Source organism: Oncorhynchus nerka, linkage group LG9a, assembly GCF_034236695.1.
Source record: "Oncorhynchus nerka isolate Pitt River linkage group LG9a, Oner_Uvic_2.0, whole genome shotgun sequence".
Classification (NCBI taxonomy): Eukaryota; Metazoa; Chordata; class Actinopteri; order Salmoniformes; family Salmonidae; genus Oncorhynchus; species Oncorhynchus nerka.
In genome coordinates, this window is record NC_088404.1 from 8180274 (window position 1) to 8199703 (window position 19430).

General features: G+C 41.6%; 1 protein-coding gene across 1 annotated transcript in view; it reads left to right on the forward strand.

Annotated features, from left to right (window-relative positions):
• The window catches only part of LOC115134828 (golgin subfamily A member 6-like protein 22), a 56634-nt gene that overhangs the window by 17981 nt on the left and 19223 nt on the right, over positions 1–19430 (forward strand). Inside the window, exons 12-13 of the mRNA XM_065022781.1 lie at positions 142–377; positions 646–680. Of these exons, the coding sequence (XP_064878853.1) occupies positions 142–377; positions 646–680 (271 nt within the window). The remainder of the gene's footprint in view (positions 1–141; positions 378–645; positions 681–19430) is intronic.

Genomic DNA, 19430 nt, shown 5'->3' on the forward strand with positions numbered 1-19430 from the left:
TTCTGGTCCCAGTGCAGTACATGTTGGTTCCACTTGTTGAGCTGAATGGTTTTGTACTCTGAGACTGAATTTTCTTCCTTGCTTAAGTGTTCCGTATCCCTTTGAATGTTTAACCACATCTATCTCTTTGATATTGGACAGATGAATGAAAAGATGACATCAGAGCTGGAGATGGTCAGACAGAGGCTGGAGTCCTCATTGGCTCAGCTGCATGAGCTGGGGGCGGAGAGAGTCATCCACACCAATCAGATCGCAGCTCTGGAGACGGAGCGCTCGCAGCTGATTGGAGAGAAGCAGGAGTTGACGAGTGCTATTGGACAGGATGGAAGACAGGAGGAGGAAGTGACAGAGTTGAGGGAGAGTTGTTGTCAGCTCAGGTGAGAGGAATAACAGACTGCAGATGTACATTTGGAGATCATCACTTGGTATCATAGCCTTAAGCTCAAATCAACCCCTAACTGTGACCCCGACCCCTAGGCCAAGATCCTAGATGACAATTTCAGTGCGAGATAGAGATACTACCCGTTGTTGCGGTGACTGTATTGCCGCCACACTGGCAGTCATGAGTCATGACCGCAGTAAAATTCCACGTGACCGTTGAGTCGCAGTAATCTCCTCTTGTTCGCTTTGTACATGCATTGGTAGTACCCAACTCACTAATGACCATCAGGTCACTAATGGTAGTACCCAACTCACTAATGACCACCAGGTCACTAATGGTAGTACCCAACTCACTAATGACCATCAGGTCACTAATGGTAGTACCCAACTCGCTAATGACCATCAGGTCACTAATGGTAGTACCCAACTCGCTAATGACCATCAGGTCACTAATGGTAGTACCCAACTCACTAATGACCATCAGGTCACTAATGGTAGTACCCAACTCACTAATGACCATCAGGTCACTAATGGTAGTACCCAACTCGCTAATGACCATCAGGTCACTAATGGTAGTACCCAACTCACTAATGACCATCAGGTCACTAATGGTAGCACCCAACTCACTAATGACCATCAGGTCACTAATGGTAGTACCCAACTCACTAATGACCATCAGGTCACTAATGGTAGTACCCAACTCACTAATGACCATCAGGTCACTAATGGTAGTACCCAACTCGCTAATGACCATCAGGTCACTAATGGTAGTACCCAACTCGCTAATGACCATCAGGTCACTAATGGTAGTACCCAACTCGCTAATGACCATCAGGTCACTAATGGTAGTACCCAACTCGCTAATGACCATCAGGTCACTAATGGTAGTACCCAACTCGCTAATGACCATCAGGTCACTAATGGTAGTACCCAACTCGCTAATGACCATCAGGTCACTAATGGTAGTACCCAACTCGCTAATGACCATCAGGTCACTAATGGTAGTACCCAACTCGCTAATGACCATCAGGTCACTAATGGTAGTACCCAACTCACTAATGACCATCAGGTCACTAATGGTAGTACGCAACTCACTAATGACCATCAGGTCACTAATGGTAGTACCCAACTCACTAATGACCATCAGGTCACTAATGGTAGTACCCAACTCACTAATGACCATCAGGTCACTAATGGTAGTACCCAACTCGCTAATGACCATCAGGTCACTAATGGTAGTACCCAACTCACTAATGACCATCAGGTCACTAATGGTAGTACCCAACTCACTAATGACCATCAGGTCACTAATGGTAGTACCCAACTCACTAATGACCATCAGGTCACTAATAGTAGTACCCAACTCACTAATGACCATCAGGTCACTAATGGCCTGGTACTCAGGTCTCTATTGTTCCTCCATCAGGTCACTAATGGTAGTACCCAACTCACTAATGACCATCAGGTCACTAATGGTAGTACCCAACTCACTAATGACCATCAGGTCACTAATGGTAGTACCCAACTCACTAATGACCATCAGGTCACTAATGGTAGTACCCAACTCACTAATGACCATCAGGTCACTAATGGTAGTACCCAACTCGCTAATGACCATCAGGTCACTAATGGTAGTACCCAACTCACTAATGACCATCAGGTCACTAATGATAGTACCCAACTCACTAATGACCATCAGGTCACTAATGGCCTGGTACTCAGGTCTCTATTGTCCCTCCTTCAGGTCACTAATGGCATGGTACTCAGGTCTCTATTGTTCCTCCATCAGGTCACTAATGGTAGTACCCAACTCACTAATGACCATCAGGTCACTAATGGTAGTACCCAACTCACTAATGACCATCAGGTCACTAATGGTAGTACCCAACTCACTAATGACCATCAGGTCACTAATGGTAGTACCCAACTCACTAATGACCATCAGGTCACTAATGGTAGTACCCAACTCACTAATGACCATCAGGTCACTAATGGTAGTACCCAACTCACTAATGACCATCAGGTCACTAATGGTAGTACCCAACTCACTAATGACCATCAGGTCACTAATGGTAGTACCCAACTCGCTAATGACCATCAGGTCACTAATGGTAGTACCCAACTCACTAATGACCATCAGGTCACTAATGGTAGTACCCAACTCACTAATGACCATCAGGTCACTAATGGTAGTACCCAACTCGCTAATGACCATCAGGTCACTAATGGTAGTACCCAACTCGCTAATGGTAGTACCCAACTCACTAATGACCATCAGGTCACTAATGGTAGCACCCAACTCACTAATGACCATCAGGTCACTAATGGTAGTACCCAACTCACTAATGACCATCAGGTCACTAATCGTAGTACCCAACTCGCTAATGACCATCAGGTCACTAATGGTAGTACCCAACTCGCTAATGACCATCAGGTCACTAATGGTAGTACCCAACTCGCTAATGACCATCAGGTCACTAATGGTAGTACCCAACTCGCTAATGACCATCAGGTCACTAATGGTAGTACCCAACTCACTAATGACCATCAGGTCACTAATGGTAGTACCCAACTCACTAATGACCATCAGGTCACTAATGGTAGTACCCAACTCACTAATGACCATCAGGTCACTAATGGTAGTACCCAACTCGCTAATGACCATCAGGTCACTAATGGTAGTACCCAACTCACTAATGACCATCAGGTCACTAATGGTAGTACCCAACTCGCTAATGACCATCAGGTCACTAATGGTAGTACCCAACTCACTAATGACCATCAGGTCACTAATGGTAGTACCCAACTCACTAATGACCATCAGGTCACTAATGGTAGTACCCGACTCGCTAATGACCATCAGGTCACTAATGGTAGTACCCAACTCACTAATGACCATCAGGTCACTAATGGTAGTACCCAACTCACTAATGACCATCAGGTCACTAATGGTAGTACCCAACTCACTAATGACCATCAGGTCACTAATGGCCTGGTACTCAGGTCTCTATTGTTCCTCCATCAGGTCACTAATGGTAGTACCCAACTCACTAATGACCATCAGGTCACTAATGGTAGTACCCAACTCACTAATGACCATCAGGTCACTAATGGTAGTACCCAACTCACTAATGACCATCAGGTCACTAATGGTAGTACCCAACTCACTAATGACCATCAGGTCACTAATGGTAGTACCCAACTCACTAATGACCATCAGGTCACTAATAGTAGTACCCAACTCACTAATGACCATCAGGTCACTAATGGTAGTACCCAACTCACTAATGACCATCAGGTCACTAATGGCCTGGTACTCAGGTCTCTATTGTTCCTCCATCAGGTCACTAATGGTAGTACCCAACTCACTAATGACCATCAGGTCACTAATGGTAGTACCCAACTCACTAATGACCATCAGGTCACTAATGGTAGTACCCAACTCACTAATGACCATCAGGTCACTAATGGTAGTACCCAACTCACTAATGACCATCAGGTCACTAATGGTAGTACCCAACTCACTAATGACCATCAGGTCACTAATGGTAGTACCCAACTCGCTAATGACCATCAGGTCACTAATGGTAGTACCCAACTCACTAATGACCATCAGGTCACTAATGATAGTACCCAACTCACTAATGACCATCAGGTCACTAATGGCCTGGTACTCAGGTCTCTATTGTCCCTCCTTCAGGTCACTAATGGCCTGGTACTCAGGTCTCTATTGTTCCTCCATCAGGTCACTAATGGTAGTACCCAACTCACTAATGACCATCAGGTCACTAATGGTAGTACCCAACTCACTAATGACCATCAGGTCACTAATGGTAGTACCCAACTCACTAATGACCATCAGGTCACTAATCGTAGTACCCAACTCGCTAATGACCATCAGGTCACTAATGGTAGTACCCAACTCACTAATGACCATCAGGTCACTAATGGTAGTACCCAACTCGCTAATGACCATCAGGTCACTAATGGTAGTACCCAACTCGCTAATGACCATCAGGTCACTAATGGTAGTACCCAACTCGCTAATGGTAGTACCCAACTCACTAATGACCATCAGGTCACTAATGGTAGCACCCAACTCACTAATGACCATCAGGTCACTAATGGTAGTACCCAACTCACTAATGACCATCAGGTCACTAATCGTAGTACCCAACTCGCTAATGACCATCAGGTCACTAATGGTAGTACCCTAATGACCACTCAGGTCGCTAATGACCATCAGGTCACTAATGGTAGTACCCAACTCGCTAATGACCATCAGGTCACTAATGGTAGTACCCAACTCGCTAATGACCATCAGGTCACTAATGGTAGTACCCAACTCACTAATGACCATCAGGTCACTAATGGTAGTACCCAACTCACTAATGACCATCAGGTCACTAATGGTAGTACCCAACTCACTAATGACCATCAGGTCACTAATGGTAGTACCCAACTCACTAATGACCATCAGGTCACTAATGGTAGTACCCAACTCACTAATGACCATCAGGTCACTAATGGTAGTACCCAACTCACTAATGACCATCAGGTCACTAATGGTGTACCCAACTCACTAATGACCATCAGGTCACTCTCGCTAATGACCATCAGGTCACTAATGGTAGTACCCGACTCGCTAATGACCATCAGGTCACTAATGGTAGTACCCAACTCACTAATGACCATCAGGTCACTAATGGTAGTACCCAACTCACTAATGACCATCAGGTCACTAATGGTAGTACCCAACTCACTAATGACCATCAGGTCACTAATGGCCTGGTACTCAGGTCTCTATTGTTCCTCCATCAGGTCACTAATGGTAGTACCCAACTCACTAATGACCATCAGGTCACTAATGGTAGTACCCAACTCACTAATGACCATCAGGTCACTAATGGTAGTACCCAACTCACTAATGACCATCAGGTCACTAATGGTAGTACCCAACTCACTAATGACCATCAGGTCACTAATGGTAGTACCCAACTCACTAATGACCATCAGGTCACTAATATAGTACCCAACTCACTAATGACCATCAGGTCACTAATGGTAGTACCCAACTCACTAATGACCATCAGGTCACTAATGGCCTGGTACTCAGGTCTCTATTGTTCCTCCATCAGGTCACTAATGGTAGTACCCAACTCACTAATGACCATCAGGTCACTAATGGTAGTACCCAACTCACTAATGACCATCAGGTCACTAATGGTAGTACCCAACTCACTAATGACCATCAGGTCACTAATGGTAGTACCCAACTCACTAATGACCATCAGGTCACTAATGGTAGTACCCAACTCACTAATGACCATCAGGTCACTAATGGTAGTACCCAACTCGCTAATGACCATCAGGTCACTAATGGTAGTACCCAACTCACTAATGACCATCAGGTCACTAATGATAGTACCCAACTCACTAATGACCATCAGGTCACTAATGGCCTGGTACTCAGGTCTCTATTGTCCCTCCTTCAGGTCACTAATGGCCTGGTACTCAGGTCTCTATTGTTCCTCCATCAGGTCACTAATGGTAGTACCCAACTCACTAATGACCATCAGGTCACTAATGGTAGTACCCAACTCACTAATGACCATCAGGTCACTAATGGTAGTACCCAACTCACTAATGACCATCAGGTCACTAATGGTAGTACCCAACTCACTAATGACCATCAGGTCACTAATGGTAGTACCCAACTCACTAATGACCATCAGGTCACTAATGGTAGTACCCAACTCACTAATGACCATCAGGTCACTAATGGTAGTACCCAACTCACTAATGACCATCAGGTCACTAATGGTAGTACCCAACTCGCTAATGACCATCAGGTCACTAATGGTAGTACCATCGCTAATGACCATCAGGTCACTAATGGTAGTACCCAACTCGCTAATGACCATCAGGTCACTAATGGTAGTACCCAACTCACTAATGACCATCAGGTCACTAATGTAGTACCCAACTCACTAGTACCCAGGTCACTCACTAATGACCATCAGGTCACTAATGGTAGTACCCAACTCGCTAATGACCATCAGGTCACTAATGGTAGTACCCAACTCGCTAATGACCATCAGGTCACTAATGGTAGTACCCAACTCACTAATGACCATCAGGTCACTAATGGTAGTATACCCAACTCACTAATGACCATCAGGTCACTAATGGTAGTACCCAACTCACTAATGACCATCAGGTCACTAATGGTAGTACCCAACTCACTAATGACCATCAGGTCACTAATGGCCTGGTACTCAGGTCTCTATTGTTCCTCCATCAGGTCACTAATGGTAGTACCCAACTCACTAATGACCATCAGGTCACTAATGGTAGTACCCAACTCACTAATGACCATCAGGTCACTAATGGTAGTACCCAACTCACTAATGACCATCAGGTCACTAATGGTAGTACCCAACTCACTAATGACCATCAGGTCACTAATGGTAGTACCCAACTCACTAATGACCATCAGGTCACTAATAGTAGTACCCAACTCACTAATGACCATCAGGTCACTAATGGTAGTACCCAACTCACTAATGACCATCAGGTCACTAATGGCATCTCACTGGTACTCAGGTCTCTATTGTTCCTCCATCAGGTCACTAATGGTAGTACCCAACTCACTAATGACCATCAGGTCACTAATGGTAGTACCCAACTCACTAATGACCATCAGGTCACTAATGGTAGTACCCAACTCACTAATGACCATCAGGTCACTAATGGTAGTACCCAACTCACTAATGACCATCAGGTCACTAATGGTAGTACCCAACTCACTAATGACCATCAGGTCACTAATGGTAGTACCCAACTCACTAATGACCATCAGGTCACTAATGGTAGTACCCAACTCGCTAATGACCATCAGGTCACTAATGGTAGTACCCAACTCACTAATGACCATCAGGTCACTAATGATAGTACCCAACTCACTAATGACCATCAGGTCACTAATGGCCTGGTACTCAGGTCTCTATTGTTCCTCCATCAGGTCACTAATGGTAGTACCCAACTCACTAATGACCATCAGGTCACTAATGGTAGTACCCAACTCACTAATGACCATCAGGTCACTAATGGTAGTACCAACTCACTGTGACCATCAACTCACTAATGACCATCAGGTCACCATCAGGTCACTAATGGTAGTACCCAACTCACTAATGACCATCAGGTCACTAATGGTAGTACCCAACTCACTAATGACCATCAGGTCACTAATGGTAGTACCCAACTCACTAATGACCATCAGGTCACTAATGGTAGTACCCCCGCAATGATACTAATGACCATCAGGTCAGGTCACTAATGGTAGTACCCAACTCACTAATGACCATCAGGTCACTAATGGTAGTACCCAACTCACTAATGACCATCAGGTCACTAATGGTAGTACCCAACTCACTAATGACCATCAGGTCACTAATGGTAGTCAACTCGCTAATGGTAGTACCTAACTCACTAATGACCATCAGGTCACTAATGGTAGCACCCAACTCACTAATGACCATCAGGTCACTAATGGTAGTACCCAACTCACTAATGACCATCAGGTCACTAATGGTAGTACCCAACTCACTAATGACCATCAGGTCACTAATGGTAGTACCCAACTCGCTAATGACCATCAGGTCACTAATGGTAGTACCCAACTCGCTAATGACCATCAGGTCACTAATTGTAGTACCCAACTCGCTAATGACCATCAGGTCACTAATGGTAGTAGGTCCAACTCACTAATGACCATCAGGTCACAGTACCCAACTCACTAATGACCATCAGGTCACTAATGGTAGTACCCAACTCACTAATGACCATCAGGTCACTAATGGTAGTACCCAACTCACTAATGACCATCAGGTCACTAATGGTAGTACCCAACTCACTAATGACCATCAGGTCACTAATGGTAGTACCCAACTCACTAATGACCATCAGGTCACTAATGGTAGTACCCAACTCGCTAATGACCATCAGGTCACTAATGGTAGTACCCAACTCACTAATGACCATCAGGTCACTAATGGTAGTACCCAACTCGCTAATGACCATCAGGTCACTAATGTAGTACCCAACTCGCTAATGACCATCAGGTCACTAATGGTAGTACCAACTCACTAATGACCATCAGGTCACTAATGGTAGTACCCAACTCACTAATGACCATCAGGTCACTAATGGTAGTATCCAACTCACTAATGACCATCAGGTCACTAATGGTAGTACCCAACTCACTAATGACCATCAGGTCACTAATGGCCTGGTACTCAGGTCTCTATTGTTCCTCCATCAGGTCACTAATGGTAGTACCCAACTCACTAATGACCATCAGGTCACTAATGGTAGTACCCAACTCACTAATGACCATCAGGTCACTAATGGTAGTACCTTAACTCACTAATGACCATCAGGTCACTAATGGTAGTACCCAACTCACTAATGACCATCAGGTCACTAATAGTAGTACCAACTCACTAATGACCATCAGGTCACTAATGGTAGTACCCAACTCACTAATGACCATCAGGTCACTAATGGCCTGGTACTCAGGTCTCTATTGTTCCTCCATCAGGTCACTAATGGTAGTACCTAACTCACTAATGACCATCAGGTCACTAATGGTAGTACCCAACTCACTAATGACCATCAGGTCACTAATGGTAGTACCCAACTCACTAATGACCATCAGGTCACTAATGGTAGTACCAACTCACTAATGACCATCAGGTCACTAATGGTAGTCCCCAACTCACTAATGACCATCAGGTCACTAATCGTAGTACCCAACTCACTAATGACCATCAGGTCACTAATGGTAGTACCCAACTCGCTAATGACCATCAGGTCACTAATGGTAGTACCCAACTCACTAATGACCATCAGGTCACTAATGATAGTACCCAACTCACTAATGACCATCAGGTCACTAATGGCCTGGTACTCAGGTCTCATTGTCCCTCCTTCAGGTCACTAATGGCCTGGTACTCAGGTCTCTATTGTTCCTCCATCAGGTCACTAATGGTAGTACCAACTCACTAATGACCATCAGGTCACTAATGGTAGTACCCAACTCACTAATGACCATCAGGTCACTAATGGTAGTACCCAACTCACTAATGACCATCAGGTCACTAATGGTAGTACCCAACTCACTAATGACCATCAGGTCACTAATGGTAGTACCCAACTCACTAATGACCATCAGGTCACTAATGGTAGTACCCAACTCACTAATGACCATCAGGTCACTAATGGTAGTACCAACTCACTAATGACCATCAGGTCACTAATGGTAGTACCTAGTCTCGCTAATGACCATCAGGTCACTAATGGTAGTACCAACTCGCTAATGACCATCAGGTCACTAATGGTAGTACCCAACTCGCTAATGACCATCAGGTCACTAATCGTAGTACCCAACTCGCTAATGACCATCAGGTCACTAATGGTAGTACCCAACTCGCTAATGACCATCAGGTCACTAATGGTAGTACCCAACTCGCTAATGACCATCAGGTCACTAATGGTAGCACCCAACTCACTAATGACCATCAGGTCACTAATGGTAGTACCCAACTCACTAATGACCATCAGGTCACTAATCGTAGTACCCAACTCGCTAATGACCATCAGGTCACTAATGGTAGTACCCAACTCGCTAATGACCATCAGGTCACTAATGGTAGTACCCAACAAGCTAATGACCATCAGGTCACTAATTGTAGTACCCAACTCGCTAATGACCATCAGGTCACTAATGGTAGTACCCAACTCACTAATGACCATCAGGTCACTAATGGTAGTACCCAACTCACTAATGACCATCAGGTCACTAATGGTAGTACCCAACTCACTAATGACCATCAGGTCACTAATGGTAGTACCAACTCACTAATGACCATCAGGTCACTAATGGTAGTACCCAACTCACTAATGACCATCAGGTCACTAATGGTAGTACCCAACTCGCTAATGACCATCAGGTCACTAATGGTAGTACCCAACTCACTAATGACCATCAGGTCACTAATGGTAACCCAACTCACTAATGACCATCAGGTCACTAATGGTAGTACCCAACTCGCTAATGACCATCAGGTCACTAATGGTAGTACCCAACTCACTAATGACCATCAGGTCACTAATGGTAGTACCCAACTCACTAATGACCATCAGGTCACTAATGGTAGTACCCAACTCACTAATGACCATCAGGTCACTAATGGTAGTACCCAACTCACTAATGACCATCAGGTCACTAATGGCCTGGTACTCAGGTCTCTATTGTTCCTCCATCAGGTCACTAATGGTAGTACCCAACTCACTAATGACCATCAGGTCACTAATGGTAGTACCCAACTCACTAATGACCATCAGGTCACTAATGGTCCAACTACTAATGACCATCAGGTCACTAATGGTAGTACCCAACTCACTAATGACCATCAGGTCACTAATAGTAGTACCCAACTCACTAATGACCATCAGGTCACTAATGGTAGTACCCAACTCACTAATGACCATCAGGTCACTAATGGCCTGGTACTCAGGTCTCTATTGTTCCTCCATCAGGTCACTAATGGTAGTACCCAACTCACTAATGACCATCAGGTCACTAATGGTAGTACCCAAACTAATGACCATCAGGTCACTAATGGTAGTATAACTCACTAATGACCATCAGGTCACTAATGGTAGTACCCAACTCACTAATGACCATCAGGTCACTAATGTAGTACCCAACTCACTAATGACCATCAGGTCACTAATCGTAGTACCCAACTCACTAATGACCATCAGGTCACTAATGGTAGTAGCCAAGCTAATGACCATCAGGTCACTAATGGTAGTACCCAACTCACTAATGACCATCAGGTCACTAATGATAGTACCCAACTCACTAATGACCATCAGGTCACTAATGGCCTGGTACTCAGGTCTCTATTGTCCCTCCTTCAGGTCACTAATGGCCTGGTACTCAGGTCTCTATTGTTCCTCCATCAGGTCACTAATGGTAGTACCCAACTCACTAATGACCATCAGGTCACTAATGGTAGTACCCAACTCACTAATGACCATCAGGTCACTAATGGTAGTACCCAACTCACTAATGACCATCAGGTCACTAATGGTAGTACCCAACTCACTAATGACCATCAGGTCACTAATGGTAGTACCCAACTCACTAATGACCATCAGGTCACTAATGGTAGTACCCAACTCACTAATGACCATCAGGTCACTAATGGTAGTACCCAACTCACTAATGACCATCAGGTCACTAATGGTAGTACCCAACTCGCTAATGACCAAGTACCCAACTCGCTAATGACCATCAGGTCACTAATGGTAGTACCCAAGCTAATGACCATCAGGTCACTAATCGTAGTACCCAACTCGCTAATGACCATCAGGTCACTAATGGTAGTACCCAACTCGCTAATGACCATCAGGTCACTAATGGTAGTACCCAACTCGCTAATGACCATCAGGTCACTAATGGTAGTACCCAACTCGCTAATGACCATCAGGTCACTAATGGCCTGGTACTCAGGGCTCTATTGTCCCTCCTTCAGGTCCTAATGGCCTGGTACTCAGGGCTCTATTGTCCCTCCATCAGGTCACTAATGGCCTGGTACTCAGGTCTCTATTGTCCCTCCTTCAGGTCCTAATGGCCTGGTACTCAGGGCTCTATTGTCCCTCCATCAGGTCACTAATGGCTTGGTACTCAGGGCTCTATTGTTCCTCGATCAGGTCCTAATGGCCTGGTACTCAGGTCTCTATTGTTCCTCCATCAGGTCACTAATGGTCTGGTACTCAGGTCTCTATTGTTCCTCCATCAGGTCCTAATGGCCTGGTACTTAGGGCATTAGTGATTAGTCTGATATATTCCGCTTGACAGGTGATATTCCTCTTGACAGGTGATATTCCTCTTGATAGGTGATATTCCTCTTGATAGGTGATATTCCTCTTGATAGGTGACATTCTACTAGCCTATTCTCCAAAATTAAACAAATTCTAGTAATCCCCTTTGATTGTGGACAGTGTTATTATGCATACTGGATGGACTGGTTACCTTGTGCTACACTGCAAATGTTCTATCCATGAGTCTGGGAGAGAACCTACAGGCCTTGGCGATGCAATTGGTTCATTGATTTTGCAGGGCGGCTTACAGTTAGCCTCCCTCCCTCTGCCCACTCGAGGAGATGGAAACGCACGGTGTTGAGATATTCTGTAACTAAAACGTAATTGTGTCAGCCTATTAATTATAAATGACATACATACTACTAGGCTATTCAAAATTGTTCATTTATCAGACTAGATACTGTATGTTATCTGGCTATGCTCCATACCATAGGACTGTAGTCTGATAAATGAACAGGCCTACAGTCTATAGCCAGATAACATACAGTATCTAGTCTGATAACATACAGTATCTAGTCTGATAAATGAACAGGCCTACAGTCTATAGCCAGATAACATACAGTATCTAGTCTGATAAATGAACAAGCCTACAGTCTATAGCCAGATAACATACAGTATCTAGTCTGATAAATGAACAAGCCTACAGTCTATAGCCAGATAACATACAGTATCTAGTCTGATAAATGAACAAGCCTACAGTCTATAGCCAGATAACATACAGTATCTAGTCTGATAAATGAACAGGCCTACAGTCTATAGCCAGATAACATACAGTATCTAGTCTGATAAATGAACAAGCCTACAGTCTATAGCCAGATAACATACAGTATCTAGTCTGATAAATGAACAAGCCTACAGTCTACAGTATCTAGTCTGATAAATGAACAAGCCTACAGTCTATAGCCAGATAACATACAGTATCTAGTCTGATAAATGAACAAGCCTACAGTCTATAGCCAGATAACATACAGTATCTAGTCTGATAAATGAACAGGCCTACAGTCTATAGCCAGATAACTATGATAAATGAACAAGCCTACAGTATCAGATAACATACAGTATCTAGTCTGATAAATGAACATAGCCTACAGTCTATAGCCAGATAACATACAGTATCTAGTCTGATAAATGAACAGGCCTACAGTCTATAGCCAGATAACATACAGTATCTAGTCTGATAAATGAACGAGTCTACAGTCTATAGCATAGAGCATATAGCCAGATAACATACAGTATCTAGTCTGATAAATGAACAGGCCTACAGTCTATAGCCAGATAACATACAGTATCTAGTCTGATAAATGAACAGGCCTACAGTCTATAGCCAGATAACATACAGTATCTAGTCTGATAAATGAACGCGTCTACAGTCTATAGCATAGAGCATATAGCCAGATAACATACAGTATCTAGTCTGATAACATACAGTATCTAGTCTGATAAATGAACAAGCCTACAGTCTATAGCCAGATAACATACAGTATCTAGTCTGATAACATAAAGTATCTAGTCTGATAAATGAACAGGCCTACAGTCTATAGCCAGATAACATACAGTATCTAGTCTGATAAATGAACAGGCCTACAGTCTATAGCCAGATAACATACAGTATCTAGTCTGATAAATGAACAGGCCTACAGTCTATAGCCAGATAACATATAGTATCTAGTCTGATAAATGAACAGGCCTACAGTCTATAGCCAGATAACATACAGTATCTAGTCTGATAAATGAACAAGTCTACAGTCTATAGCCAGATAACATGTAGTATCTAGTCTGATAAATGAACAGGCCTACAGTCTATAGCCTGATAACATGTAGTATCTAGTCTGATAAATGAACAAGCCTACAGTCTATAGCCTGATAACATGTAGTATCTAGTCAGCTAAATGAACAAGCCTACAGTCTATAGCCAGATAACATACAGTATCTAGTCTGATAACATACAGTATCTAGTCTGATAAATGAACAGGCCTACAGTCTATAGCCAGATAACATACAGTATCTAGTCTGATAACATACAGTATCTAGTCTGATAAATGAACAAGCCTACAGTCTATAGCCAGATAACATACAGTATCTAGTCTGATAAATGAACAAGCCTACAGTCTATAGCCAGATAACATACAGTATCTAGTCTGATAAATGAACAAGCCTACAGTCTATAGCCAGATAACATACAGTATCTAGTCTGATAAATGAACAGGCCTACAGTCTATAGCCAGATAACATACAGTATCTAGTCTGATAAATGAACAAGCCTATAGTCTATAGCCAGATAACATACAGTATCTAGTCTGATAAATGAACAAGCCTACAGTCTATAGCCAGATAACATACAGTATCTAGTCTGATAAATGAACAAGCCTACAGTCTATAGCCAGATAACATACAGTATCTAGTCTGATAAATGAACAAGCCTACAGCCTATAGTCAGATAACATACAGTATCTAGTCTGATAACATACAGTATCTAGTCTGATAAATGAACAAGCCTACAGTCTAGCATAGCCAGATAACATACAGTATCTAGTCTGCTAAATGAACAAGTCTACAGTCTATAGCCAGATAACATACAGTATCTAGTCTGATAAATGAACAAGCCTAGAGTCTATAGTCAGATAACATACAGTATCTAGTCTGATAAATGAACAAGCCTACAGTCTATAGTCTATAGTCTGATAACATACAGTATCTAGTCTGATAAATGAACAAGCCTACAGCCTATAGCCAGATAACATACAGTATCTAGTCTGATAAATGAACAAGTCTATAGCCAGATAACATACAGTATCTAGTCTGATAAATGAACAAGTCTACAGTCTATAGCCAGATAACATACAGTATCTAGTCTGATAAATGAACAAGCCTACAGCCTATAGCCAGATAACATACAGTATCTAGTCTGATAAATGAACAAGTCTATAGCCAGATAACATACAGTATCTAGTCAGCTAAATGAACAAGCCTACAGTCTATAGCCAGATAACATACAGTATCTAGTCTGATAAATGAACAAGCCTACAGCCTATAGCCAGATAACATACAGTATCTAGTCTGATAAATGAACAAGCCTATAGTCTATAGCCAGATAACATACAGTATCTAGTCTGATAACATACAGTATCTAGTCAGCTAAATGAACAAGCCTACAGTCTATAGCCAGATAACATACAGTATCTAGTCTGATAAATGAACAAGCCTACAGTCTATAGTCTATAGCCAGATAACATACAGTATCTAGTCTGATAAATGAACAAGCCTACAGTCTATAGCCAGATAACATACAGTATCTAGTCAGCTAAATGAACAAGCCTACAGTCTATAGCCAGATAACATACAGTATCTAGTCTGATAAATGAACAAGCCTACAGTCTATAGCCAGATAACATACAGTATGTAGTCTGATAAATGAACAAGCCTATAGTCTATAGCCAGATAACATACAGTATCTAGTCTGATAACATACAGTATCTAGTCTGATAAATGAACAAGCCTACAGTCTATAGCCAGATAACATACAGTATCTAGTCTGATAAATGAACAGGCCTACAGTCTATAGTCTATAGCTAGATAACATACAGTATCTAGTCTGATAAATGAACAAGCCTACAGCCTATAGCCAGATAACATACAGTATCTAGTCTGATAAATGAACAAGCCTACAGTCTATAGCCAGATAACATACAGTATCTAGTCTGATAAATGAACAGGCCTACAGTCTATAGCCAGATAACATACAGTATCTAGTCTGATAAATGAACAAGCCTACAGTCTATAGCCAGATAACATACAGTATCTAGTCTGATAAATGAACAAGCCTACAGTCTATAGCCAGATAACATACAGTATCTAGTCTGATAACATACAGTATCTAGTCTGATAAATGAACAAGCCTACAGTCTATAGCATAGCCAGATAACATACAGTATCTAGTCTGATAAATGAACAAGCCTACAGTCTATAGCCAGATAACATACAGTATCTAGTCTGATAAGATACAGTATCTAGTCAGCTAAATGAACAAGTCTACAGTCTATAGCCAGATAACATACAGTATCTAGTCTGATAAATGAACAAGCCTAGAGTAAGTCTGATAACATACAGTATCTAGTCTGATAAATGAACAAGTCTATAGCCAGATAACATACAGTATGTAGTCAGCTAAATGAACAAGCCTACAGTCTATAGCCAGATAACATACAGTGTCTAGTCTGATAAATGAACAAGCCTACAGTCTATAGCCAGATAACATACAGTATCTAGTCTGATAAATGAACAAGCCTACAGTCTATAGCCAGATAACATACAGTATCTAGTCTGATAACATACAGTATCTAGTCTGATAAATGAACAAGCCTACAGTCTATAGCATAGCCAGATAACATACAGTATCTAGTCTGATAAATGAACAAGCCTACAGTCTATAGCCAGATAACATACAGTATCTAGTCTGATAACATACAGTATCTAGTCAGCTAAATGAACAAGTCTACAGTCTATAGCCAGATAACATACAGTATCTAGTCTGATAAATGAACAAGCCTAGAGTCTATAGTCAGATAACATACAGTATCTAGTCTGATAAATGAACAAGCCTACAGCCTATAGCCAGATAACATACAGTATCTAGTCTGATAAATGAACAAGCCTACAGTCTATAGCCAGATAACATACAGTATCTAGTCTGATAACATACAGTATCTAGTCTGATAAATGAACAAGTCTACAGTCTATAGCCAGATAACATACAGTATCTAGTCTGATAAATGAACAAGCCTACAGCCTATAGCCAGATAACATACAGTATCTAGTCTGATAAATGAACAAGTCTATAGTCAGTATGTAGTCAGCTAAATGAACAAGCCTACAGTCTATAGCCAGATAACATACAGTGTCTAGTCTGATAAATGAACAAGCCTACAGCCCTATAGCCAGATTACATACAGTATCTAGTCTGATAAATGAACAAGCCTACAGCCTATAGCCAGATAACATACAGTATCTAGTCTGATAACATACAGTATCTAGTCTGATAAATGAACAAGCCTACAGTCTATAGCCAGATAACATACAGTATCTAGTCTGATAACATACAGTATCTAGTCTGATAAATGAACAAGCCTACAGTCTATAGCCAGATAACATACAGTATCTAGTCTGATAAATGAACAAGCCTACAGTCTATAGCCAGATAACATACAGTATCTAGTCTGATAAATGAACAAGCCTACAGTCTATAGCCAGATAACATACAGTATCTAGTCTGATAAATGAACAAGCCTACAGTCTATAGCCAGATAACATACAGTATCTAGTCTGATAAATGAACAAGCCTATAGTCTATAGCCAGATAACATACAGTATCTAGTCTGATAAATGAACAAGCCTACAGTCTATAGCCAGATAACATACAGTATCTAGTCTGATAAATGAACAAGCCTACAGTCTATAGCCAGATAACATACAGTATCTAGTCTGATAAATGAACAAGCCTACAGCCTATAGTCAGATAACATACAGTATCTAGTCTGATAACATACAGTATCTAGTCTGATAAATGAACAAGCCTACAGTCTATAGCATAGCCAGATAACATACAGTATCTAGTCAGCTAAATGAACAAGTCTACAGTCTATAGCCAGATAACATACAGTATCTAGTCTGATAAATGAACAAGCCTAGAGTCTATAGTCAGATAACATACAGTATCTAGTCTGATAAATGAACAAGCCTACAGTCTATAGTCTATAGTCTGATAACATACAGTATCTAGTCTGATAAATGAACAAGCCTACAGCCTATAGCCAGATAACATACAGTATCTAGTCTGATAAATGAACAAGTCTATAGCCAGATAACATACAGTATCTAGTCTGATAAATGAACAAGTCTACAGTCTATAGCCAGATAACATACAGTATCTAGTCTGATAAATGAACAAGCCTACAGCCTATAGCCAGATAACATACAGTATCTAGTCTGATAAATGAACAAGTCTATAGCCAGATAACATACAGTATCTAGTCTAAATAAAAGCCTACAGTCTATAGCCAGATAACATACAGTATCTAGTCTGATAAATGAACAAGCCTACAGCCTATAGCCAGATAACATACAGTATCTAGTCTGATAAATGAACAAGCCTATAGTCTATAGCCAGATAACATACAGTATCTAGTCTGATAACATACAGTATCTAGTCAGCTAAATGAACAAGCCTACAGTCTATAGCCAGATAACATACAGTATCTAGTCTGATAAATGAACAAGCCTACAGTCTATAGTCTATAGCCAGATAACATACAGTATCTAGTCTGATAAATGAACAATACAGTCTATAGCCAGATAACATACAGTATCTAGTCTAAATGAACAAGCCTACAGTCTATAGCCAGATAACATACAGTATCTAGTCTGATAAATGAACAAGCCTACAGTCTATAGCCAGATAACATACAGTATCTAGTCTGATAAATGAACAAGCCTACAGTCTATAGCCAGATAACATACAGTATCTAGTCTGATAACATACAGTATCTAGTCTGATAAATGAACAAGCCTACAGTCTATAGCCAGATAACATACAGTATCTAGTCTGATAAATGAACAGGCCTACAGTCTATAGTCTATAGCTAGATAACATACAGTATCTAGTCTGATAAATGAACAAGCCTACAGTCTATAGCCAGATAACATACAGTATCTAGTCAGCTAAATGAACAAGCCTACAGTCTATAGCCAGATAACATACAGTATCTAGTCTGATAAATGAACAGGAAGTCTATAGCCAGATAACATACAGTATCTAGTCTGATAAATGAACAAGCCTACAGTCTATAGCCAGATAACATACAGTATCTAGTCTGATAAATGAACAAGCCTACAGTCTATAGCCAGATAACATACAGTATCTAGTCTGATAACATACAGTATCTAGTCTGATAAATGAACAAGCCTACAGTCTATAGCATAGCCAGATAACATACAGTATCTAGTCTGATAAATGAACAAGCCTACAGTCTATAGCCAGATAACATACAGTATCTAGTCTGATAAATACAGTAAGTCAGCTAAATGAACAAGTCTAC